Source organism: Vanellus vanellus (assembly GCF_965231255.1).
Source record: "Vanellus vanellus genome assembly, chromosome: 18".
Classification (NCBI taxonomy): domain Eukaryota; kingdom Metazoa; phylum Chordata; class Aves; order Charadriiformes; family Charadriidae; genus Vanellus; species Vanellus vanellus.
The window spans coordinates 10,176,869-10,204,231 of NC_138923.1; the positions used below are offsets into that span (position 1 = coordinate 10,176,869).

At 40.1% G+C, this 27,363-nt stretch overlaps 1 protein-coding gene across 1 annotated transcript in view; it reads left to right on the forward strand.

Moving 5' to 3' along the window:
• CCDC187 (coiled-coil domain containing 187) overlaps positions 1-26,238 on the forward strand; it is a gene marked incomplete at both ends in the record, with an annotated part of 60,916 nt that extends 34,678 nt beyond the window's left edge. Inside the window, 21 exon segments of the mRNA XM_082492568.1 lie at positions 1,506-1,696; positions 8,175-8,281; positions 8,692-8,802; positions 9,741-9,844; positions 10,505-10,638; positions 11,158-11,303; positions 11,438-11,625; positions 12,260-12,347; positions 13,132-13,308; positions 13,404-13,582; positions 16,727-16,911; positions 17,472-17,584; positions 18,026-18,194; positions 19,140-19,261; positions 19,456-19,583; positions 19,754-19,833; positions 20,278-23,165; positions 24,021-24,362; positions 25,060-25,203; positions 25,654-25,779; positions 26,083-26,238. Of these exon segments, the coding sequence (XP_082348694.1) occupies positions 1,506-1,696; positions 8,175-8,281; positions 8,692-8,802; positions 9,741-9,844; positions 10,505-10,638; positions 11,158-11,303; positions 11,438-11,625; positions 12,260-12,347; positions 13,132-13,308; positions 13,404-13,582; positions 16,727-16,911; positions 17,472-17,584; positions 18,026-18,194; positions 19,140-19,261; positions 19,456-19,583; positions 19,754-19,833; positions 20,278-23,165; positions 24,021-24,362; positions 25,060-25,203; positions 25,654-25,779; positions 26,083-26,238 (5,878 nt within the window).
• Between the last annotated feature and the right edge of the window lie 1,125 nt (positions 26,239-27,363).

Below are 27,363 nucleotides of genomic sequence, written 5' to 3' on the forward strand. Positions count from 1 at the left end.
CCGCCAGAAAATGTGTATGCAATTTCATCCTTATCTTGATTCAGTTACCTATATAAGTGGCTTTCTGTTGCATTCTTGAGAGTCAAAAAGATCATAACACTTTTGCCGTAAGTTCAGTTTTGAAGGTGTGTGGGGCAGCCTCACGGGCCAGGGCAGAGCAAGCAGCCGCCAGGCAGAGCCCTGACGTCCTCAGCTCTTAGATCACAGCTCCTGCTGTGGACCCAGTAGTGCTTTCTCTTTAGCTGGTGCAAATGCAAAGAGCCTCATCTGGGAATTGCGATGGTTTATGCCCGCTGCAGAGCTGGTTGCATCTGGTAGAGAGTGGTTGCTGACCGCTCCTGTTAATCCCAGTATTTTCTGTAGAATCTTCATTGACTTCCACTGATGTTGGCAGTGGCCTTTCCTAGAAATGGGCAGGGTTGGATTTGGACTTTGGCATCAGCCTTTTCAAACAGGAGTAGGCATTTCTCAAGAGCCAAAGGAAACAGTGGCATTGACTAAAAAAATAACACCACACAAATGCAGAGACAATACTCTGTGCATTTGCCCAACAAATATTAGAACTGCTTTTTAAGAGATCCTTGTTACCTCTTCTCTTTCTCTCTCATCCACCTTTGCTCCCACTTTCTGAAGACTACATCCAAGACGCGTTAGTGGAAGCTGTTCTAATCGTTTTAGCAGTTTCTGGGTCATGAAAAACAAAGAAAAGCTTATTAATGAGAAAAATGAAATGAGATTTCCCTAAGCTGATTGCCGATAAAAAAAATAATTTCCACGTTCATTTTTTTTTTGTATAAAAAAGGAAACATCTGTCACTGTTTCAATGTGTCTCAGTGTTCCTGCCTGTGTCTCAGCTGAGGCTTGATCAATAAATGCCCATTTTCACACCTTCCTTCCTAATCTTTTTAGTTAAGCTCAGATAGTTACAGATCAAAACAAAGTAAAACCAGTTATCTGAGATCTTCGTCAGGACTGTGGGACCTGGTGCTGACATTGTTTTGAAATATTAAAGTATATATAGCAAATCTAGTTGGGCCACAGCCATGCTCAGCACATGTCCCAGAAACGCTGGAACAGAGATCAGTACTTTGTGTTTCTCAAAAGATTTCAGAAAACTTTGCCAAGGTTCAGAGCTAGATTGTGCAACCAAGCCCTAACAATGGCACGGATTGTACAATGCAGCCCTCATAAATTAAGCTTCAAACGGCAAGGTTGTTGTTTCTATTTTTTACCAGATTGAAAAATATCCAGCTCTTTCAGAGCAGTATTTAGAGTAGGTAAAGACGAATGTTGTTAGCTTTCCTGACAACATCAAGATACAAGAAAGGGGATTTTGTACATCTGCAGGTATGACTTTTCAGTGAGTCTTTTGTTTCCATTTAACAAAATTGAACCAATTATAGCTTTGTTAAAATGAAATAACTTTTTTTGTTGTTCAAAAGATTGCTTATACTCGTGCACAGTCTCAAAAACTCTGAGTAATTGTTGTTGTTACCTTGACACAGTCCGCAGAGAGAACTCACAGCTCAGAGGAATCACTACCAGTGTGAGACTATTTTCAAAGTTCAGAATCAAGAGGAAATTGCCAACCGGTCTCCCAGAGAGAGCCTGAGGACAGCGGACAGCCTCAGGCTACAGCCCTCTGCCACTCTGAGCCCTGGAGCTGAGACTCACCACGGCTTTGAGCAGGACTTTGGTAAGGTGGCATTTCCCAAAGTGTCAGCACACGGTGGTTACTCAGTGCCCTCCCAAGGTACTTCTTATACTATTGCAAAAGAATGAATAGTCCTTTATTGCAGGAGAATTCTTCCTAATGGTTCTGACTAGGACTGAAAAAACTTTTAGGGTGAGGGGGAATTTGAAATAGCTGGTTCATGTTCCAGATTTAAAAAGTGAAGAATGAATATACGAAAAAGTGTTCCCTCAGCATTTATGTCCAATTTAACAGATAAACCCCAGTAAAAAATGAGATAGAAAAACTTTGTCTTTTCCATGTGGTGCTGTGGTGTCTCACAGGTGTGAAGTCACCAGCGTGTCACCTCACAGGTTGCTCCTGTGCTGAGTGACACAGCGACAGCTACGGACAGTCCCCGATGGAAAAAACCCATTCAGACCAGAGCCATTTTCAGCACCTTGCAGCTTCAACTGAAGGTCTCAAGGAGTTTTACAATTAATTCTTCATAATTACCACATCCGATAAGTGCGGGATATTATCCTACTTGTACAGCAAGAGACATCAAAGCATGGCGCATTGACAGGGGTTAACAAAGGCTGAACAGAGAGATGCGCTCAGGGTTCCTGCGGGGCTGGCCAAGGCAAGGGTGGGGTGCAGGGCATCGCCGCTGCTGCTCAGAACAAATGTTTGCATAGAAACAAGGGAAAGTTTGTGGCCGAAAGGGTTAAATGGCAAACAGTAGCAGGAAGGCCGCTCTGTCTGAGGAGATCTCTGCTTGCTTCCACCAAACAGTAGCAGATGGTGCATTGTTTTAAGGGCTTTTCTGAGACAAAAGAACAAGATCAGATAACCTTTCCTCAAAGAGGGTACTTACAGAAAGCTTTTGCTCTTATTAAGGATTCTTCATTGTTTCCCCACAAAATTTTATATGTAATATTGGATTTTGAGGTGGTGGAGAAGCCAACATTGTTTACTATGCTTCTCCCCATCCCCCAGAGACTAGGAGGGCATCTTACATGATTGGACAGTAAGTCTGTTGTCTAAAGTGTTTACCATAAGCGAAAGACAATGTATTTATTTAATATTAATAACTAAAGGCCCCAATTCTGGAAACTATCCAGCAAAAAGACCCAGACATCCACTATTCACCACGTGAACAATAGGAACTGCTGCCTGGTGTCTATGCCAGGAGAAACCTTAGCATTTGCAGGAGCTGACAGCGTTTGAGTGAGATCAAGCCGCAGGTTTGACTGTAAGCCAGCAGTGCCACTACGGGCCATGCTGCTGCAGATGAGGCACGGAACTGTCACGCTGAAGACAATGTGGTTTTGAAATATGGGTCACAAGTGGATCTGTTCACCAGTCTTATCAGGAAAAGGGCATTCAGACGCAGGGCTGTATTGTCTGCTATAATGCATCACACCAACAGTTGATCCTTTCACAGAACACAGAAGTCACCGTGCACATACAGCATAATGATATGTAACTATACAACTGCTGCAAAATATAAGTATTTACCTTTAAAAGATACATGCCTCACCTAACTGCTAGTTGCTATGCCAAAGACATGAAAAAATTTCTGTAGTAAACGTACTTGGCAAAATGACAAATTTCATTTTCAAACATAAAAACCCACAGTATAAGAAGCAGCTATTCACAAAATATTTGTAATTACTGCTTGGAGTAAGACAGTGAACCTGTCCCAAACTGCTGAATTTTCTTTTTAAACACAGCCAGTATAAAATCCAGAACTGCAAATGCTGTAAGCACGTGCTGTGATGAACAGAAATCGTCTCCACAGGGATCACTGGGCAGTATTTCACACAGCTTTTATATATATCTCTAACCAGTTTAGGCACAAAACTTGCTATAACCAAACGAGCTGACGAGGAAGTGGTTTGCGCATTCTGCTTCTCTCAGAGACACAACTACATAAAGTCTCTCCATCATTCCTGCGAGACCACCAGGTCTCTTCCACAGGGAGCTGAGAAGATGAGCTGTACTTTTCTTGATACTGCAGCACACCCTCTGAATACAGCCCACAGTAGCCAAGTTTCTATATCGTTATTAAATAAGGGAACAAGGAGATTTAAAAAAACGTTTTCCCTGTGCCCCGTCCCGCAGCCTTGTGATTGGACTATGAGCCAGGTTGGATTAAATGAGCCAGAAAACTCATTTCATTGGACCAGACTCTTCTTTCCTTGTTTTTATTTTGTATTTGAGAGATAACAAGATTTATGCTGAAATTAATTGTTAGAAAAGTATTTTCTAAACGTTGACGCTTAAACATAGCTACTGGCTTAAAGTAGTTGGCATTAAGAAAGCAAATGGAATGCTGTCCCTTATTCTTAAAATGCAAAATTTTAACCTGGATTACAAAGAGAAGATATTCATAAGCAACATCTTTCCCCTTAACTGCTGATTGACATATTTTCTGATGTCACTAGAGGGAGCTGCCTTCTTGCTTGTAGCAGAGGGAGAAATGATTAAATTGGTGGAATCAGCAAAGTGTAACAGCATGTTTTCAGCTAATTGCTCTCTGATTGATAGCTTTGCAATAAGACAGCTTTTCACGTTTTGCTTCAAAATCCTACACTGTCTTCTGTATTTTGCAAAGAGCTTCTGCCCAGTGAAGCTTCAGTGAGCTCCATCATCAGCCTTCAAACATCTCTAAAGTAGTCTGCAATGATGGCAGTGTTGAAGCATAGCATGCTTCTTGACTCTGTGACCTGCAACATGAGAATTGCTCTCACTTCCTTTGATACCGGTTTTCTCCCTCTGAACTAGTTTCTTGCCATACCCACAGAGACTGTATTTGCACTGCTTATTAGCTGGCTGATAAATCATCCTATAGCCTCTGTGTGCACAAGAAGTCGGGATTTTGTCCCTCTCTGTGCTACTACCCCATAGTTTGCTGTTACTTGTAAAATGCCACTGCAAAGCAGGTGGACACGTGTGTGCGTTTCTTGCTCTGTGGAGTCCAGTGTTGCTTTGCCATACAGGTTCGGGCTCTGGTATCCATACTGCAGGTGTAGTGGGTTGAGGGAATTTAGTATAATTGATGAGTAGTAGAAGGAACATTCCATGGAAATTCAGGATTCTGGTTAGGTCCGGATTCAGGTCCAGCTCTTCCTTGCCAGCCTGTGGCAGGAGCTGCTCTGCTGCTCTGTATGTGACATGCCTCACGTGGAAGGGTCAGCAGCGGGGTGAGGTATTGCCATGTGCTGCAACATCTGGCTGGAAGCTGAACTCTGGCCAACCTCCGCACTAGAGGATTTAGATATAAACACAAAATATGCAGAGGACAGGAGCAGCACAGGCCACATTAATCCCCTTGTCTAGCAAGCGGCTACTCTTCAATGACAAGTGGGATACCAGACATATTTATAGAAGAGAGAAGATACTGATTCAGCAGGCGTGGAAATACAGACTCTCCGAGGTACTCAGGAATGCAGATGAGCCCGTTGATTTTCCAGCATAAACAAGTGTAGCCTTCAAGTTTAGAGTCTCTTGCTTAGGTATTGCTCTTGGCTCACGGGTCTTGCTGAAGAAGAGCTAAACAGCCATCCGTTCGCCTGTGCTGCACATCTCAGTCGTGATCAGGAGTTAGCAAACCTCTTTTCTGCATCTCCATTACCTGTCATCACCACAGTTCAGTTCTTGCATGCTAACAAAGTACTGAAATGCCTGAGTGGTATTTCAGCTGTCCCTTCCCTTACCCGAAGAGCATCCCAAAATAATAAAGCAACTGAGCTATCACAGTTATTTCGGAGAGGGGAAGGATTGCCCTGACCTGGGTATCAAATGGGGCAATTCCTTCCAGATCTGTTGCTCCATTCCACTGCAGCCTTTCGGGATGCTTTACACCCCATCTTCATACACCTCCAGGCAACAATTTAGTCAAAGTTATGCTTACATCTATGCAAGTACATATTTTTGTCATAACTGGTTTGGACTGATTGCTGACATGGGCAGAAAGAGAAAAAGCTGTCCTTGAGTAAAGCAGCAGTAAGTGCTTCTGCCTAGCTTCAAGTGATTAGAAAAATGAGACTTTTAGCCCAGCTTTTTTAATTATATGTCACAGAGATTCTACAGGGCTTTACTGAGATTCTGCAAGTGCAGCGGAAAGTGATTTAATAAATAGCATTTTTTTAAAAAGACTGAGTGTATGTACATTGAAGCTATCTGGGTATGCAGTAAAATGCCATTCATCATAACATAAGAGGACGTGAAGTTTAGCCAGATGGTATTTTCTTTAACGCAGGATGTTGCCACACAAGAAATGCATCTGGAAATAGCCACAATTAGGAAAATTATGTTCAAAAGGAGTGAAAACAGGTCAGGAGACACTTTTATTCACTTTGAGATCAGTACTATTGCTCAGACTTTGAGCAGAACAACAATAACATTGTTCTGTTTGAGGCCCAAAGTTAAAATACTTCCCAGTTTTAAACTGTATCCTAATAGACACCCATACTTCAGAATGGCCCAGATGTTAGTATTAAATGCTACTCAGACAAATTAGCATCAGTAAATTTACCTTGTAATTTATTTTTTTTTATAAAAAGACCTTATTTGTTAGTATTGAAGGAGGCATCCTCATCTGGCTTTTGAAAGCGATGAGCTGTCTGTATACCTGCTGAAGAACTATTCACTTGTCTTTTTTCTATTACATTGCTTAAAACCAGTAATAAAACTTCCCTGTAGAAACAGCAGCTCTTACACCCACAGGATTTTCCTAAATATACTGTTTCGCAAAATCATCTCTGGTAACTATAAGTATTACAAAGTCTGAATCAGTCCTCAAAATTAGAAAGATTGGGGTAAAACTAAAAATCCTTTTAAAAGGATGAACTTTTTATTTGGCATGTAATTTCTAGGTAATTCAGTATGATTCTGCCTTTTCAAACAACACTCCAGAACCAGGAAATATGCATTACTGAAACAAAAGAAAAGATTTTCATCCAGTCTTTTGATTCTGAAAAGTAGGGGGTTAAGAAAAGCCTCCTACAGTAACACTGTAAACTGAAATTTGCAATCAAGCTGTTTATAAAAACAAAGCAGCATTCTAATAGAAAACCTGCATCAGGCTTGAAGCACTGACATTTTATTTCACTCACATAATGTAAACACAAAAAGCATCTTGGCATGCCAAGAAGCCCACGTCTCTGTTCCTTCCATATTAAAGATCCTTCAGTATTTAAAGCAAAACCAAACCCTGCATGTTGTGGGCTTATCCTGAGGCATGGGGTAATTTGGATTCAGAAAATCTGGATAGAGATACAGATTTTATCTCAAGTTTTCAAGTCAAACCTATTTCCATTTATGACCTACACTTAATTCATTTATGACTCTGGTTGCTGTGACAGTGGCACAGCACAGAGTAAACACGCAACCTGTTTGCATAAGCTTCGCAATTCATCTGAGAAGCTCAAAGCAGCCAAGAACATAGCACTGGTAAACATTACATCACCTGTACTGTAAAAGACAGACATGAGAGTTACAATAAGGAAGTAGCAGTGAAGTAGGTGCACCTGAAACAAGAGTTGTTTTCCCCACTTAAAAGTGAAAGCTTTTTTCCACAGGCTTGTCTCCCCCTGCAACCAAAGAGAGAAATCAAACCTGCACCCCCATACAGGGAGAAGCTGCACAGAGGGGGCACGTGCGATGCTGCTGGAGATCCCAAAGAGGCGACCAGGCTGGGAAGCTTTTCTTCTTTTGTAATTAGTGGGTCTGATCCTGTTGGTGCAGCAAAGGATCAGTGGGAACAAGAGTGGCCACAACCCACGCTCTGGACTTTGGGCTTAGAATGGGAATTTCTCCCCAGTCCTTCTTCTTCCCGGCATAGGCCCTCTTGAGTCCTACCTCTTCCCCTCTCCACTGTACTTGCAGGACTTTATGCTAACAGATTTATTGACAGGATGTAGGTAGTGACATTTTCCTTCTTCAGATGTGGTAGAAGAAGTAAATGTATGCAGAGAAGTTATTCCGGGAATAGAGGCAGATGTCAGATTTGGGAGGCTTCCAAAAATAGGCCCAGGGAGGATTCAAAGGAGAAACACAGTTAGGAACAATGTACACATCCCCCCTTCCCCTTTTGGCAATCCCCTGTTTAAATCTATGTATTAGGACTTGGGCATGTTTTGAGAAGTACAGCCAGGTCTGAAATATAGCAGAGCTGAGAAGCAGGTGCCCTGGTGCCCCACTGAAAATATGATGCTGTTAGATTATTTACAAGGTGTACTGACCTCAACACTGACCCAGCAATCCAGCCCCAATGACAAAACACTTAGCAAATGCTTAAATCCCCATGGACTTTGGCAGTGTAGAAACACAGTTTTGGAGCAGCATCCAACTGGAATCTGAAGGGAATCTGCTTCCCCTGCCTCCCTCTGGTAAACTCTGATGCTTTCTTCAGCTGGCACCTATTAAATGGAGCACAGATTTTTTCAATTTTTTTTAATTAACAAATAGTGACTGTTACCATCTCTTTCCTAAGCTTCTGCACGTAAGGGAGACCCTAGCTCCACAGAATTGGAAGAGAAACACAGGAGCCATCTGGACAATTTGAGGCAAACCTCCCTACTACTGGCTCACAAACTGAAGGTACAGTAAGTGACCTATGAAACAAGCAAAGAGCAATTCCAGTTCTCCTATCCCAGGAAAAAAAGGTGCTAGCTATCCCCAGGTTCAGGTGTGTTTAGACTATAATCAGTTGGCATCAGCTGACTCCAGATCAGGTTTATAAACCCCATGTAGGTGTCAAGGAAAGTTACCAGGCTTAATTTGCTATTTTGAGATCTTGTTTTAGCACTGGCAGGCAAGAATGCATCACTATGCTGCAGCCAAAGTGAGCATTTTTACTGCCTTCCAAAAGCAGCAGGATGCGACAAGAGTTGGCTGCACAATACCTGTGCTGCCTTCTCTTGGAGTTTGCTGCCCTTTGCCCCTCAGCTCTGAGGAATCAGGTGACTTGGTTAAAAATATCATTTACAGCATGTCATTTCCTAACACAGGTCCATCAGCTCCAGCAGAAGCAGCAGCTTACAGTGCTGAGGGAGCAAGCAAGGCTAGAGGTTCAAGAAAGCCAGAGGTTTTTGAGGGACCTGCTGCAGCACAATTCAGAGGTAAGTTATCATTTCAGATCCTGTGCTACTGCTTCTGGATTCAGCAAAATGTTTCTCCAACCCTCACTGGGTTTTTTCTCACTTTAAGCCCCTTAATCAAAAGTGGGTTTTTAACTGATAAAAACTGTAGATCTGGGTAACTTTTTTGGAAGTGCTGAGGTTTCTCTTAACGGAATCCCTTAGGCAGCCATTTGGATTGTTGATCTGAAATCACTTAGGTACTGCAGCTTTTGGTGTCTATGTCTGGCTTTGCTGTAAAATCAAGAGAAGGGTTTTAAAGTCCTCAAGAGCTAATTACTGTGATACTTGCTCAGATGTGAGAGCCTCGCGAGACACTAATATTGACCAAAAAATATCCTTTCAAAAATAAACTTGGCATACTGTTTATTTGTATCCTCAGATTCTGAAGTCAGCCAGGAGCTGATGGACTTCAGTGTCTATTTGTTAGAATAAGAATTTCACTCCACATGCATAAACACAAGCTCAGACCTTATGTGCAATTCCAAGCTCTTGTTGTGTTGTTGAGAATATTTGCTTTGGAGGATACTTCAGTTCAATTAATGTTTCTCAATATGTTTGAACAGCTCAGACAGAAGTGATCTCTGTATGTTTTATTGTTTGGTTGTTGTTCTGTTTTTTTTTTTTTTTTTTAAAGCCCTTAGGACAAACATAGTACCCTGACTCCTGTGAAAGCAGCTCTAAATACACAGCAGTTTGTGAGCTGTTATACTACCTTACTTCCATATGCCCACACAATTATTTCACTGTGAGTAATATCCAGCTCATTAGTTAATCTAACCCTTTAGGAATTATTGGCATATGAAAAGCATTATCTACAATGAAGGGTAGATCCTCCCAAGAGGATGAGAGAAGGCGGCTTAAAAGTTCTGCATTTCAAGTAGATCATGCAGGTCTATGGACAACTTCTGTGTTTGCAGGAGTGCAGTAGCTCCAAAGGCAGTTATTCTTCTGCGCCAAGGTTGGACCATGCAGGGCAGATGTGGAGAGGATACCAGTTGGAAGGTGACAATGCAGCTGGCAGGTACAGAAGGCAGCATACAATGAGGCACTCTGGTGGTTTAGCCTGTGGTTTGACTATATGAATGACTTGGGGCTCTAGAGCGTTTGCACTGTGCATGGGTTCTAAAATGAATGTTCATTTCAAGTCATTTATGAAGAGCTAACATGGCTGTCACAGTATCTTTAAGACTACAGCCTCACTATTTTATTCATTCATATCTCTACTGTGAAGTATCCATCTTTGCAATACAGTCTTTCTACTCTGATTTATGTACAAACCATAGGATAAACACATTTGAATGTTGTAGATGATCTTGCGTTTGGGTTTTTTTTTTTTTTAATTAGAAGCCCCTTTGAAACTTGTGGGGAAAATATAATTTTCCTCATTTTGCTTTGCCATCATATACCTCAGTGTGAATGGGAATATTTTATGTGTACATTTTTATGTTCCTTTTAAGTGGCATATATTAAAGACTTGAGAATTGCTTCTAGAGTCTTACAGGTAACAATTACCAGAAAGGCACCTTTGCACAGATAAAACTTCCAATATTGTGTAAAAATGAGCACCATGTGAGTTCAAAAAAGATTCAGACTCCACAGAGGACTTGGGTATGAAAGCTAGGGATTGAAATAGTATCTCTGACTGCAATAAGAACATATTTCCTTTCTTTCTTACCATCAGTAATCAAGAAACACATGCACTGAAACAATCTGCATTGAAGATAGAAAGAGACCACAGTCCAGTGGATCCCAAAACGGTGGGAGAAAGAAAACCTCTGCGAGGAAGGGGTTCATATTGCTCAGGGCTTCAAGAAGGTGAACACAAAGTTAAAGGATTTGGTGGTATTAGGCAAATGACAATGCTTTCTAGCATGGCATGAGAAACAGCGCAGCATCCAGGGGCTGGAACACGTAATCACAAATTTCACTAATTTTCCAACTGATTTTGAAAATTTTGACCTAAATACTTATATTCATTATGCATATTTAAACCATAGAAATCTCCCTTTGTACTCCTGACCCTTCTACACAAGATAATCTTGGAGGTTGAGTGTTATTTACCCTGTTTATAGGCCCCTTTTTTTTTTTTATTTTTGCCTGTTTACCATGATTTCCCTTGAAAGTGAGGCTAGTATTGATAACTCACTCCTGTAAGTGACTGGCTGTGGGGTGACTCTCCTCAGGCTCCAGCTCTGGGCTGCCGAGCCTTTGCAAAGGTGTCCTGAATCCAGGATTGGACATTAATGCATGTACTATGGCAACCATTTTGGTTTGCTGCTTTTCTTTTTTTTTTTTTTTCTTCTTTCATTTCACTACTTAAAATCTCCTCCTTAGGATCCCTGCTGGCAGAGCATGGGGGGCTGCTGCATGACCATCAAACCTTGAATCCGTTGTCACCTCCGGTGAATCTGCCTCATGGGGGAACCTGTGCAGGGGACAGCCCTGGAGAGAGCAGTGAACAGGCTGACTCCGACAGCTGGGTAACGCCAGATCTTGTACCAGTGGGGGGGGCGTTTGGTTTTTGGTGGGTTTTCTTTGGCTTTTAGTCCCAATGTCAAACTCATCACCTGCATGGCACATCTCCAATAAACGTGGTGCTCTGCTCTGTCCCCAGTGGAGTGATGTCGGCCAGCACTATGGAGGCTCCAGCACCTTCTGCCGCTTCAGCTTGGCCATAGCGGAGCAGTGTCTGAGGGGAGAAGAGCTGCGAGCTCGACACCAGGCTGCCCTCCTCAACCTCCGCAAAAAAGCTCTCCGGGAGAAAGCCAGGGCCGAGCTGGCCTGGCTGGGCCACCAGAAACGGTGAGGGGGAGATGTCGCAGGCAGGACGCCACAGGCCTGCCCTGACTAGGACAGGACCCTCAGCAGGAGGTGGAGGTGCAGCTGCCTGCTCAAAGGAACAAAAACTGTCCCTTCTCAGGGGAAGCAAATATAAAATCCTTCTCTTATGGAGTAAGTGCAGGTAAAGCAGAAGGAGAGGAGTCTGCACAGTTTTATTCTTCCCAGAGCACCATCAAGCTCCCTACTACAGCCTCCTTTAGGCGTGAGGTGAGCCCCTCTTCAGCACTGACTGGGCTGAGGGGCTGTTGGAGACAGTGTGAGCCCCTGGTGTGAGGTGTCCCTCAGCGCTGACTGGTCTGGGGCACCGTGAGGTACAGTGTGACACACTCCCCCTGCCCCCCAGTGCATGGCATCCCTCACCAGTCGGTGTCCTGTCCTGAGCGCTCAGGGAAATCTGGTGCCTCAGGAGAGGCCCACGTGAGGTGGGCCCAAGGTGGTGAGATGTCCTCCAAGTCTAGCAGAACTTTCTGCAGAGCCTTCCGTAGCTACTGCTGCTTTTACAGCTGCTTTGAGAAGAGCTTTTCTTCTCTGAAGAGCATTAAACTCATGACATTTAATTATCTGACTGTGATCCCCATTCTTCTATGGTCTCCAGCTGCCTGGAAAACCTGCAAGATAGTGAGGGAGCCTCTGTCGTGGCTGCAAAGCAGCACAAAATCCTAATGGAGCTGAAACAGGAGCAGGTAATACTGCAGCCTGAGGAGCTGGATTTCATCTTATAAACAGTGGGAAGATGCAACACAGGGAGGTGGCTGGAGCTGCTGGGGCAAGTGGGGTTTGTTTTTTAACAAAAGTCACAGATGTCATTTCACATATGTTTTTCTGCTTTGCTTCCTACATTCAGTGAGGTGGTTTTTGTGCCAAAGCCTGTAAATCTTAGAGATAACACTTTTTTTTTTTTTTTTTTTCTGCTCCACTGTAACTGTGGATTTTTCTATTTGTGCCATAACAAACAAGTCATAATAATGTAGGTTTCCACTGATTTATGCAGATTTATCCTTCTGATGTTGAAATAGATTAATTTAAACTGACAGCTAATTTTATAGTCTCAGTTCCCCTGCTACTGAGAGCAATGCTGGGCTCATAATTACACTTGGTAATCAGAAAATTTCTGTCCTACTCATGTAGTACAAGCCTCTCCTCTGCTTCAAAGAATTCCTGTGCAAACCACAAGCATCCTGTAGCTTTAAATGACCTGAAGATAATTCATTTCCAAAGGTCTCACCTCAGACACCCCATCTCCCAGGCAGTGAAATATCCCCTTACCTGTCATTCGTTTTCACAGGTAACCCCCAGTCAGCATTAGTGAAAAATAAAACTGCAAAATTTTTTTACAAAACAAAGCAACAAAACCTGCATATTGAATTTTCAGGATGCTTTGTGTTAAGAAAGACTATACACAATTTTAAGTAGGTCTCTTTTCTGTTATCTTATCCCTCAGGCTCTTTCTTTTTCTGCTTTGCGTAGGCAGAAATCCAGCACCTGCAAAACATCTACAGGGCAGCCCATCAAGAAAGAAAGCTTTTATTAAAGCAGCAAAGAGAAATCCTAATGATGCGGCATTCCACAGCACAACTCCAGGAAAAGCTGCATAATTTGGCTGGGAAGCCAGAGGTTATTAAGTCACAGTCACTTGATGTCTCGGTGGGTTTTTTTTGAGTGGATAATAAGTGAAGTCAGTGCTGACGCTACAGGTAAGGAACCCAGGTGAAACCTTATGTATTATAATTTCCTTTTAGCTCACAAGGAGCCCAGCAACTGAAGAAGCAATAAAGCTGAAGACAGTGAGACTTATTTCTAGCCCGAAGTTGTACTCCTCCTCAGCAGAGTCTACAGCCCACCCAGAAAGCCCTAATCTATCAGGAAATAAGGAGACTTGTGTCCAGCTAAAGAATAAACAATGCAAGAAATATGAGGGGTAAGTCCAAACCCTTTCCACAGCGATAGCTGACAATAAGAACCAATCCAGTGGAGAAGATGGAAGCAGTTATGTCCTAGATAACTATGTTAGCTTTAAGTGCTCCCAAGAGGGAGGTTTATAATAATAAGTTTCAAAAACCTCTGTGTTCAAGCAGTTGATGCATCAAGATCACTGCTTATCATTCTGACCAATACTACCTCACTGTTTATTTGTGTGTCCTCCATATGTCCAACTTACTGTCTTATGTCCAAAATAGTAAGTTCCTCAGGGCAGGGACCAGCTTATTGTGAGGTATGTGAACAGCATCAAGTAAATTAAGGTGTCTGGATCTATAACTGGATATCCTTTCCATACCACTTTCTAAATTCTTAATACATTACATATTTAGTATGTATTACATACTAAATACGTTAATCACTTCAATATATCAATAAGAAACACTATTTATTTGAGATTTTCCCATTGTTTAAAAAGAAGTACCTTTCTGTGCAGTCACAAATATTAAGTCCTTCAACAGAACAACCTAAATCTGAGCCTTAATCCTGAAATTTAGAGAGTCAGTGTATATGTATATATCTGTTTGTGTCTATATACATACATATGTAATCATGTAGTACTGTGATTTGGATTTATCATTAGAAGTTGGACAAGTCTTTTTCATGCTGAAAAGAGCCATGTTGTTCTGCCATCATAAGCTTATTGCACATGAAGCGGCTGCACTGCCTAATAACCTATTTAATCCTGTGTGCAAAAGGTGGAGTAATATTTGTTTCCAAGGCAGTTGAGCTTTCATTAGAATGGCTCCATGCTTCTGCAGTCACTGTTATAATCCTCTGTGCTTTAAGAAAGCCAGTCCTTGCAGGCTTTATATATTAATTTTAAACTGTGCATTTTTGTGTGAGCAGGTAAACATATTTCACTGTGATTATCTGCACTATAGAATGTTAAGGGGTGTTATTGAAGTCTGTGGGACTGGGGCCTGTCACTGCAATATTAGGAACAACTGCAGCTGTGACATCAGGCCTAGGCAAGTTAATTTACATGGCATTAATAACCAGGATATTTTTAAATTGTGCTGCACAACTACTAATGATAATTCACATTTTCATGATGGCTTTTAACTACAAACTCAAAACACTTTGCAACTATCTGTTAATTAAACTTCAAAACACCCATATGGAATGAGTAGAAATGTATTGATTTAATTGGCAAAATTCCTTCCTTTGTCATCTTCTGGCTCTAATCCTGTGTATCACTTAACCCCTCAGAGCAGGTTTGTGTTTCACTTAGGATTTAACCACAGAAACCTTTTGTGCTACACAGGGCTTAATTTTATGCTTAAACTAAAGCATAGAGGGGTCATGTGAAATACCCACAGCCAAAGGTAATTCAGGAGTTCAGTCACACTGTTCTGAGAAAGCACTGGGCTCCCTTCCCCAGGCACTGTATCCCCAGCATCCCCGTTTGAGTCCTGCTGAGCAGTGCAGATGAGGACCCAGCAGTAACAGCACCGCTCAGAATAGCGGTCTTCCAAAGCAGCTGCAGATGAACGAAAATCTAGTTTGCTTCAGGAAAAAAAACAAATGCAGTTAAAGACATGTATATCTATATGAATGAAAAAAAGCCCCTTTCATTCAGTGTTACCCAGACCTTTAGCAGACTGGTGAGTCAGGTTTGTGCATTTACTTAAGTTCCCACAGGGAAAGGCTTTCAAATAAATCCCTGCATAGAACTGATCTATAATTCATGGTGTTATTGATTACAAGTCACAGAAATCTTTAAAAGGTTTCTTGGCTGTGCTTTCACTTCTTATTACTGACAAGCCTGCTCATAGGAGAACAGTGAATATTAACGTCAGTCTAGAGCAGACAGGGCCTGGCAGAACTCGCAATGCACCCAATCTCTGGCTGCTGTGTGATTGTGTATAGATCTCTTTCCTATGCAAGAGTGCAGAGTGGTAATTATGCTATCTATCCACCAGTGCAGGTATGTTCATATTTTATACTGATCAGGAAGAGAGTTAATAACCAGGGCTGTAAGGGATGGAAAGGGTTGGGAAATACTTCTAAAAATGAAAGCAAACTGAAATAATAAATAAATTACCAACACGTGGAAAAAGCTGCTGGTTTGGGGGTGTATTAATGGATATTAAATAATAGAACCAAGGAATAGAGAAACTTGTAATTATTATAAATGGACAAGCTTTTAGCTAAGAATTGGGAATATATCTTCTGAATTCAGATACTTATTTTGAAGTCCTTAAACATTAGCGGTGTTGAATACTCCATAGGTCTGCTTTTTTTCATGTTAAAAAAAAAAATACAGATTTGGCTTCTAGACACTGTTATATTGTTAATTGTAATATATTTAAGAATATATTTAACTTCTTAGACTGTTATTGGAGTAAAAAAAAAAAAAAAAACAACCTACAAACCAAAAACCCCACCTGTATATCACTTTTGTGTTGTGTTTTTTTTTTTTTTTTTTCTGGACTGAATAACTTCCTCAACCTTGTATTCTAGAATGCGTACCACTAATGGAAAATATGAATGGTGTCCCTGCCTGTGGCAGGGGGGTTGGAACTAGGTGATCGTTAAGGTCCCTTCCAACTTAAACCATTCTATGAATTGTGTTACCTTGTGCTTTTGCAGTAAGGAGACTGTTTAGACAGTTCAAAGTCACCATTGCAATCAGTATTTGATGTCCCAAATGTCAATAAATTTGTGGTGCTATATTTGAAGTGGTAAATTTAGAGAGACCTGTTGGAATCTGATAAAGTATCATGGATTGTAAGTGGAGGAGGCATTCAGCTTCAGATTTTGATCCTAGTTTTGCCTTTTCAGTGCTGATGATTTCTTCAGTCTTCTCCTATTTTTGCCTATGAAGATTAGAAACCTGATTTTATAAAATACAGTATCGAGTGAGAGGAATGGGGAGATAAATACACTATTCAGAGTGCTTCTGGCTTTACTAACTTGCTGTTTTATAAACACACGTGCATGTGAGCGCTCTACAGGTACCATCAAGCACTACCAGAAGCATTTAATTCATACTTCATTGACTTCATATAGATTTGTCATGATTAACTTGGGAACATGAAAACAACTCCCAATCACTAATTCCTTGTCTAATTGTTTACAGCTTTTCTACTGAGAACCAGAAAACACTGGTACAGTACCAGAAACAGGCAGAGGAGTCCCCAGGTTTGGAGCAGTCCCTTGGTGTGCAATGTCCTGATGCATCTGAAACAGTGGCCGAGAAAGTCTGTAGTGCTACCAGCCAAACCATAGGCTCGGTCTTTATGATTAAAGATTGCATAAACACAGGTACCCAATAAAGAAGGCTTCTGTAGCAAGCCATGTTTGTGACCACTTAGTCAAACTGAATGACTTAGCTCAGAGTTCAATTTTTGTCCTGTTCTTTGGAGCAGTTCAAATAATCTTTTGGAAGAGGACTGTCAAGCTAATTAGCCCATGAGAGAGAACTTGTGATGTTGATCTGTCCTTGGTTACCTCCAGCGTGAGTTTTGCTACCAGGATCTGTTCAGGATTAGCGAGAAGAAAATGTAACAAGGGTGTAAGATGGTTTGTTGAGGTAGCAGCTATGCATAGATGAAGAAAGTGTAGAAATTTCTGGAAGTGGGATTTACAGTTGCTACCATGTAACTAAATGATATGTAAGGTGATGATTGGCTAAATAAGGTCACTGGTCCTTTCAGCTTCTTTTGGTGTGACAAGGAACGTGTAGGGCAAAACTAAGTTAGTTAAACTATAAATACCTTTAAATAAGCCTTCTTGACTGAACTAAACAAAAAATCTATAGTCAAGTTACTCATGGAAAAAAGTGCAGCATTTCAAAAGTTGTAACTTAATGTTGTACCTTTCAGACCTTAATGCTCAAGATCACATTTTATTACCTCGGGAACATACAAATTCAGCTAGAATGGATGAGCCTATATCCACACCCATTACAAGAGAAGGCAGAAAGTGTGCATTTCCGGTAAGGATCACCTCTGGAATTCTGTTTCTGCCTACAGAAATGTGCACTTCAGCTAAAGGCAAAATTTTAACATGGACTGGTATACCACAACTTTCCTGCCCCTTCCTTTTTCTCTATATTGTTAACTACTGACGATGTGTTTAAGCCATCTCCTATGGGTAAGCGCTGTGCTGCTCCAGGAGAAACTAAACCTGTTCCTGGAAGAGTAAACTGTTATTGGCCCATAGCAGCTGCAGAGACTAACTAGTCCCTTTCCTGTGTCCTGCATCAGTGACACAGCCCCAGTGTGGGTATATATATGCACAGGAGTCTGTATACACTTATATATCTTGGTGTGAACACGGAGATTTAATCTCTGATCTCTTAACTATTTTTTATGCCAACAGCAAAGTCCTTTTCTCTAAAGATGTTAACTCTGCCTCTTAAATATCTACATTCTAGGAATCTCTGCTGAAGGAAAAAGCATTTATTACAAACTCAAAGACAGATCCTAAAGACAATGAAGATATTAATCCATGCAACAGCAAGTACGCAGTGAAAGGCTTGGGGATGCTTTCTACTTTGTGTAACTTATGCCTAGTTCAGGCGGAAAATACTCTTCAAGGAACTGGTAAATCATATTTAATGTTATTATGTCCAATCTGTTTAAACCACTTCAATCAAATTTTAATCCAGACAGAAAGTGAGACAATATTCTCATTTATTACCTAAGTGTCTTGTTCACTATACCCAAAGTATAAATCATTGCTAGGCAAGATGAGAGAGATCTCTCAAAGGTTTATTATGAGATATGATTACACTGCTTCCTCAGAACAAAATCATAACTTATTCTTTGTCATTAACAATTTACTCTCTTTTGAGGCATTTTTTAAATAATTTAAGGGTGTCCTTTTTTTATAAGGACATAGATCAGTTGAAGATAGACTTCGACAGGACATGCTGGAGTTATTTTTGTTTCCAGGTTTTATCCTCAGTTCATATTTCTTGCCCTCAGTAAGCTGTATAAAAAATAAAACTGGCTGTTTATATATGAGCCAGTTATATCATTTATATAGTTCTGGGTATGCATAATCTCTGTATTATAAATATTTACATATTGTGGCAATATTTTGTATTTGTGTTATTTTTGTAATGAACTACCTTTCTGCATTTACTTCTAGATACTGTAGTGAGGGAGACTATAGATTTGTGTAATTAAGACTTAGTAACAGTGTTCTTGATGATAGAAGTTTGGCATAGGCTGCACCTTAACTAGATTCTCAAGCCTAGCCTTGAGCATGTGGACATCAAATTGTCTGAGATAAATCCTGCCCCTCGGGCAAAGAGAATTTCTTCCATGGGCTTCAGTGGACCACAATTTCACCATTAGTGTTTTGACTTCATTTTTCATATTTGGCAAGGAGTCTTGTGCTGTCTCATAACCTAGAACGTCAGTTCATAGGCACTGGCATAAACTCCAGTAGCAAGCCTTAGATTCTTGTAGTCATGGCTATTTTGTGGGACTGAGGAAGAACCCTGTATTTGCCTTCTGTGCTGAATGATCTATGTATTTCAGATGATGCTACATCAACCTTGGAAGACCTAGAGAAAGAATCTCTCATAGTGGAGAAAGCATACAAGGACCAGAGAAGTAATAAAACTCTAAGAGAAGAGCAGGACCTCTGCAGTCCATTTCAGGCATGTGGCAAGCTTAAAATATAAGATATTGTGCTTGGAACTCAGCTTGCAGGCAGAGAAGCTAAAGTTGTGTTGAGGTTTTGTTGTACTGTGTTAAAATATTGCCCTTAAGTCTGGGGGAAGTCCAGTAGCAATTCACTTGTGTTCTTTAGGTTTCTTGTATATTCAGTGATTCTTGATCACACTCTTTGCAGGCTGGAAAAAGGAAGAAAGATCTTTCTTCTGATGATGAAGATGGGAAAAGAAGATCAGCGCTGATTTCAGATGAAGCTACATTAGTGAAAACCCAGTTAAGAAAAGAAAGGTCATCAGAAGAGCAGAGGTACTGTGTCTGTCAAGGCCAAGGCATTTACGCTGTAAATTATGTATTACGCTGTCTGTAGGTAGAAAGTAGATCCAATGAAATTTAGTGGTCTACTCGACATTTTTGAATGACAGTGTGTATCATACACTTCATAATTCCAGTTTAATCCAATTATGTTGTATTTTCAGGGTTAGCACAGACTCCGAGAGAAAATCAGAAATCCTACATATAGACAAAAAAGCACCTTCTGAAATCCCTTTGTCAGAAGGTAAGAAATACCTTTTTCCAATAGGGTTTCTATGGTTATTTAACAATACAGCCTGAGTATTAGCTCTTCCCGGAGTTAGTCCATACAGGATAACAGCATACTTCTTGTACCACATCCTGAAGCTACTTATTGGGCTAAAATAATAGACACCTTAATGAAAATCCTGTAATCAAACTCTTCTGATCAACTATATTGGACACTATTGTATTTGTTTACTGCATTACTGAGTTCCTCATCTTTATTTGGTAAGCCCTTTTTAGAAAATTATATTCAAAATAGTTCTAATCTTGACTCTGTATTTAATGCTACTGTCTTTTGAATGCAATTTACAGCTGAGGATCACTGGATTTGAATCCTAAATTACCTGTCAGCAACCTCTACTATAAAATAAAAATATTTTCCTGAAATGCTGATTATTTTTTTTTTTTAATGTTCCAGTTAAAGAAGTAGAAGTACCTGTCCCTTATGAGATCCATCAGGTGGACGGTATTCAGTGTTTGAAGCATTTGGACCATATTTGTCATGAAGCTTCTGATGAAGAACTAAATTTAAAAGCATTTTCTGAAGGACTAGGTTCTGCTGAGTCATCATCCAAGTCAAACAACTTTGCTCTGAGATGTGAAAGTGCCAAATCAAACTCTTCACTCCCAGAATTTCAGAAAGTGTCTGCAGTCTGGATTGACATCTCAGAAAGCTTCATGTCAGACTCTGAATTAGAGCTGAAAAATGGAGAGGACACAGATGTCAGTATCCCAGAAGAGTTTGTCTATGACAATGGTGATGCATTTCTTAATGTTTCAGAAGAGATGCTAATAGCAATAAGTAACAGAAAGGAAACGTTGCCTAGTGACAAACATGATGAACGTGAAGTGCCCACAGGTGATAACACTGAGACTTCATCACACTCCCAGAAATACCCTGGCGATGTTTCAGAACATAGCTGCACTGATAACTTGCTTTCTTTCATTCCATCAGGCAAAGCAAATGCCTCCCAAACAAAGTCAGCACATTCCTTCCAATCTGATAACCCTGCCAAGGAAATGGATGTGCCACATCTGGATGCCTCAGAAAACTACAGTAGAAGCAAAACCTGTTCTCAGGAGATCACAAAACAGGGTAAAGATGCAGTTCCCAGCTCTTCATGCAGTGATGGTATTTACTCACCTGAGATCTATGAACACCAGAAACCTAGTTCTCCAACTAGTGGAGTGAAAAAGGACAGTGGAATTAACAGTTTATTTGTGGATCAAAATAAAGACCTAATGAGGTTTCTGCTGACAGGTTCTTTGCAATGTCTAGATTTGGTTAATGACCAATTTAGTAGCACTCTTCCACCTGACAAAGATATTACAAATGATAAATTATTAGCATGTTCATCTTCAAGAAACTTATCAGTTTCAGAAGGTGAAAATAATCACGTACAGCTTTTGAACAAGAGACTTGCATCCACCAAACTCAGTAAGATTGTATCTCCGTCCACATCCATGCCAGAAATTTCTAAGGAAGTCCATACAGAAACCCCTTCATTAGAGTCTTTGCGCAGAGTGGCCACAGGAAATCAAAATAACACAACTGAAAGGCAAGCCATGAAGGAAGAGAGGAGGGAACAGTTTTCTTCTGTCTCCTCAAAAACCCAATCGTTTCAAGTCAAGAACTGCTCTTCCAAAGGTGAAGATGATACAATTCTTATTAGTAATGAGGGTCTCCCTCCAACCAATGAGGATACGTTGTCAGAAATACTGTCTCCTGTTGATGAAGTATTGTCCTATGGAAGTGCTGACTTGCCATCCTCTAATAAAAAGGATTTGTCATTTCCAAGTGAAGATCTTCCTCCTCCCCCTTTAGGTGCAGATGCAATGACAAATGATGATCCTAGCTTCAGTGTGGATGATTTCCCATCTCCACCAGAACAAATGACAGTCTTGGAGACTAGACAATGTATGGATGAAGATATATCACTGAAAATGGATGCATTACCCCCATTACCTGATAACACTGTGCCTGAAGAATTTCCCCTGCTCATTCAAGAGGCAACTGATGCTTTTTCAACTCAGGATGGTAGCCTCTCAGAACAATCTTTAACTAAAGATATTTCCAGTGCAAAGGAGGGCTTATTAAAATACCAACAAGGAGAACATGAGACACCTTTGCAGCATTTGGAGTTTCTGCCTCTATCAAATCCTATTTCTTCTGGGCAGCTCAGTAAAAGTCCTGACTCCATGATGAAACAATGTGAAACATATTTACCACTGCCCAAAGCTGAGGAGGACAGTGATGACCCATTATTATCATTTGAAATTGGGGACAGAGTGTTAGTAAAGCAGACCCAACCTGGAACCCTAATGTTCAAAGGACGGACTTATTTTGATAGTGGCCACTGGGCTGGTGTTGCACTTGACAAAGCTCAAGGTGATAATGCTGGAACTTACAAAGGGGTGAAGTATTTTGAGTGTGCTCAGCACTGTGGTATCTTTGTCAGACCTGATGAGATTTCACACCTGTTGGGGGCTAACAAAAATGGTTCCAATTCCACTGGGGATGAAGACTCTGGTTCCTCTGATGATGAATCCTTCAAAGGAGATTTCAAATACTCTGAAGATGATAAGCAGGGAAGAGGGCTTACGGAGCAGAAAGCAGAAGACACAAACAGTGCAGGAGGATCGGAAGTGAAAGAAAACCGGTCTAGGTTGTGCATTGACTTGCTGTCTAGAAAAGGACAAAAGCTTCCACATTCTGACCAATGTAAGCGTAATGAATTCCTCTGTCAAAATAACTTAATGTGCTTGGGATCAGATAAAGAAAAAACAGAACTGACACAAATAAAACAAAGGATACATGCAGATGTGCTTCCAGTGAAAAGTAAGACCAGTAACACAGGTGAGGTAAAACCAAGCGAAAATACTTGTTGCATAGTAGAGGATCAGAAAAGAAATAAACTTGCTGATGATATTGCAAGGGGACTTGGTAAAAAACTTCTGTTTGACATTTTAATTGCATTTTCTGAAACAGCTCAACACAAATATAAAAGTGGCTTTGAAAAAGATGTGATGAATTATGGCAAAGGCTTAAGACAAGACAACAATCAGAAACTGATTCTCCTCAAAGAAAATTCAGTTTCTATTTTATCTGAACAATCAGCAAAGGTTTCTGATGTTTTACTCTGTGATTTAGATATGCTTAGCATTCATGGTTGTCACACAGTAGCAGAAAGAATTGTAACTAAATTTGTAGATGATGCAGTTAAAGAATATATGAAGATTAAAAGAAAACATGGACCAAAAGTAGACAAGATATTTCATTCATCTTCAGAGACTTCTCCAACCACCTTGCCAGTAAGTAAAGTCAGAAAGTTTTTCTCTATTTAAGTGTTGGATATGAAATTGGGTCTACATGTTTGTGTTGCCCAGTTGCTTTTTATCATCCATAAAAACTACATCATGTCAACATTTGGAACCAGATTGCTCAGTTAATCTGACCCATTCCTTATTTAAGAAATTATTCTGCAGGCAGTGGATAGCATTGGTATGAAGGTGACAAAGATGAGCTGAGCATGGGGGTAATAACTACGGTTACTCCAAACAAAACAAATGGAACTCTTTTTTTTTTTTTTTTTTTTTGGGGGGGGGGGGGAGGGAGAGAGGGGAGGGGGGATTTGTCAGTTGGTCAAAACTGACAAATCTGCACAAACTTCAATTTTTATTAATTTCAGAGCAAACCTGGACATCTGTCAGCTCATCTGCCTAACTCCTTTACAGGTCCTGGCTGTGACACCTTCAGCTTTCTAATTCTGTATTAGCTCTACAGGCAGCTGCTAGCAAAGTCAAGACTCTCAGAGCTGCCAGACTCTCACTTTTCGTTTACCCCCTGGGAGACTGGAACCCCAATTGCTTTGGAGGGGTGGGGAGAGTAGTCCCAATTCAGAATAAAAATATTCTGGAATGTCAAAAGCTTCGATAGATCTCCAAATATGTGATTCTTGTAATTCTGAATTCTGCCAAATACAGTTAAAATAGGTATTTTTTTATCACACAGTGGTAAGCCTTTCTTTCAGCCCATGAGTAAGAATATGGCCTTAAGCGTAACCTTAATCAGTTAATAACAAGCACAATACCTCTAAAAATTGTAGGGGGGGGGGGGGGGGGGAAATGGAGTATGTCACCTGGCTTTTCTCTTTCTCTCCACTAAAGTTCCTTATAAAAATCCTTGATGCTGGTGTTTTTGGAAGCTCTGAAGACTTTGATCAGCCTAATTCTGACCAACATATGCCAGTGAGACAAACACGAAAGCAATACTTGTACAAATTAGATCAGTGGCGCTCAGCTCCTTGGAAGAAAACTGTGGAAATTCCTCTTGTGGTACCACATTACAGTTCATATGTTAAGAAATTGTCTGCATATGCTGTAGAAGAATTATGCACCCCAGAAAACATATATTCAAATTTCAGGAAAATCAGTGTGCCAAAACACTTCAAATGTAATGATCTCCCAGGGAACGATTTGGAAACAGAAAGCAAGAGGATGTATAATCAGGTATTTGTAAAGCACTAACTGTTATTAAACTTTTCTAGTATTCTGTAGGCTGACTCATATTAGCTAGTACTTAATATTATTCCAGCTGTTAAAACTAAATATACCTAAAGGAACACTGAAAGAGGTATTGCAAAATACTGTTTCTGGCAATTTACTGCAAAATAATTCTACTAGAATAGATGTCCTTGCTGTGATACAAGTCTTTTGCTAGACCTCTTCAGGCATAAGGCCTTGGACACCTAGCCCAGTGTCTGGTTTGGGTCTGCTCAGAAAAAGCCAAGCTTCTTGGAAAGCTGTAGTTTAAAGAGTCCAAGACTCCTGCCTTGGATATCCTGCTGAGTTTGGACAGATCTTCATGTTCCTCAGCATCCTGAAACTACTGAGATTCATGGACCTCTGTCTACACAAGGGGATTAAAGGATCCCATCAGGGCCTCTTGTATAAGCCATCCATACTTAGCAGAAGATATCGGACAGTAATGTATGAACTGTGCGGGTTTACATGCTCTGTAGGTAATAGTCATCATGACATCAGCTATAGGAACATCAGTGATGCAGGAGAAGTTAGGAAATTTTGCACTGAGATGCAAACCTCTGCTGTCACCAGCTTAACATCCTTTGGAAGTGCTAAGAAAACTTTTGAAAGGACATCAGTGAAGGATTCACTGTACTGTAGTACTGTGCTTTTGTTGTTACAGGTTATATTTGATTTGACCCATGAGTTGCTATGTGCAGAATATCAAATGACTGCAAATCCAAATACATTTCCGTGGATGAAAGAAAACTTGGGATCTCACTGTTCCAGGCATCTTTGCAGAAGAACAGATGTCAATGAGGTCAAGGTACATCCTGGAAATGTAAAGTGTACAATAACAAGAGTCAGCGAAGAGAGCAGACTATTGCAATGGCAAAAAGAGAAAAATGTGAAATTTAGGAATATAAAGGTAGTGTAACTGAGGTGATTAGAGAAGGAAACAGCGTTCTGAAATGCTTGAATAAATGCAGACTGAGCTATCAGTCTAAATATTCCAAGCGTATGGAGTTCTGTAGAGGAATGGGAATTGGGCTTCTAAATCTCCCTGGTTATGACTGTCTTGGGTGTAACCTCTAAAGTAATCATATGTTTAAAATGTGTTAGCTGGCCAGTATTGATCAGCTACTTCTAGATCAGTTCCCTAAACTCTTCTAGATTTAAAGCTGGATCTTCACGCTGGCACTTGTCACTCATTTGCAACCTGCACAGTGACAGAATTCCTATGAAACAATTCTTTTCAGCCTTTTTTATTTTGTAGATGTTTGTCCAGGGTGAAATTATTAAAATAATGAACCTGGAAAAGAATGACTTAAAAATGAAAAGAAAATTCCATAATATGACAAAGTATGGAAACTGTAAGAGAGACAGAGTGGACCTTATTCTGGTAAGCAGACTTCCAAATGGAGATTGGTATACTTTCTCTAGGTTTAAACGAGAAATTCTCATGCTTTTGTGAGAATCATATTTACTTAAGAACCTCAGAATTTCAAGTTATTGCCTTCCTTGTCAGTACACTTGAAATAATAATCCAGTATTTCTAGTTCTTGTAGGTGGTTTAAAAGAAACAAATTAAATTAACAATGCATATATAAAGTTGTTGGATTAGTACAACAGTATCTTAGTACCTTTCAGAACAGACCCTGCTCTTATTCTTGAAGTCAACATTCATATCCATGTTACTTTTTAGATTCAGGAGCTCTGCAAAGAAGAATTTCAGTGGACTTACTATGATGATGATGAATTAACAGTGAAGATGAGAATGACTGAAGACATATTTGATAGCTTGATCCTTGATACAATCAAAGTTCTTAATAATATTTATCTGAGAAAAGCCTGTGATTAGAAGTTTTCCCCAAAAGGCTCTAATGGAGGAATTTTAATCGCTGTTTTTTTTAGGCAAGAAACACACCATTTAAGAATTTTAATTCTGAACTTGTACCAAATACCAGTGTGGCCTTGGCCTAATTTATATGTTCTTGTTTACAATGAAAGGATACAAACAGAGACTTAAGCAGATAGAAAAATATTACACAAAATATTCACCTTGTGTTTTGTACTTTGGGAATGCTCATTAAGATCAATGTTCTTAGACTGATGTCACACAGAATCCAAAGGCTGGAAATTTTATTCTTGTATGTGCTTTTTTGGTCAAGAGAGCGCTTTATTTGCTTATGTATTTTAAGAGCACATGTTTTAAAATTGAATACAAGTCAGGGTTCAAAACAACTTACTCTTTGTTATCGTGTTCAGGTTGTGAATTATGACAGGTGAATCATATTTTGAAAATAACGTTCAGAAAATCATAGATGACTGTCTTAACGTAAACGTGCAGATGGAATTAAATCTCCCAGGAACTGAATTGCTGTGGACCTCTGTTGTTTGGAATAAGTTCCTCTAACTGGAACAAGTCTAAAACTTTTCCTGATGGGTACAGCAGAGTTACAAAGGTGACTGCACCATTTTTTATACACTGCACAACTGTTTAAAAGTAGCCTGGAGATGGCTTCAGAGATGTGGCATATGGAATGATCTTGCCCTGGCAGGATCTAAAGCCAGACATTCAGTTTAATGTTGATAACTTTATGTAAATGAGACAAATACTGATGTAATGCACTTTAAATGGGATACTTTGCTATCAGTAACTTTAATTTCTGAAAATTAAATATGTGCATGTGATTAGGTTATTTATCATGCCATTCACATGAGCCCTTTGAATTCTTACATCTAAACATAGGGTGCTGAGGGTGGACTTCTATTGGCAAAACAGATGAAATCAATAATCCTATTTTGTATTAGCAAAATTAGAAAATTAGAGATTTTAACAAAGGAATAGAAGCATGCTAATTGTTCACTATGTATCTGCTGTGATCCCACCTATTTTGCATTAAAAGAAGACCAATGATAATTTTTTATTTGTTAGTTTTTTTAAATAAATACTATGCAAATATTTCTTACTAGAATTCAGAAA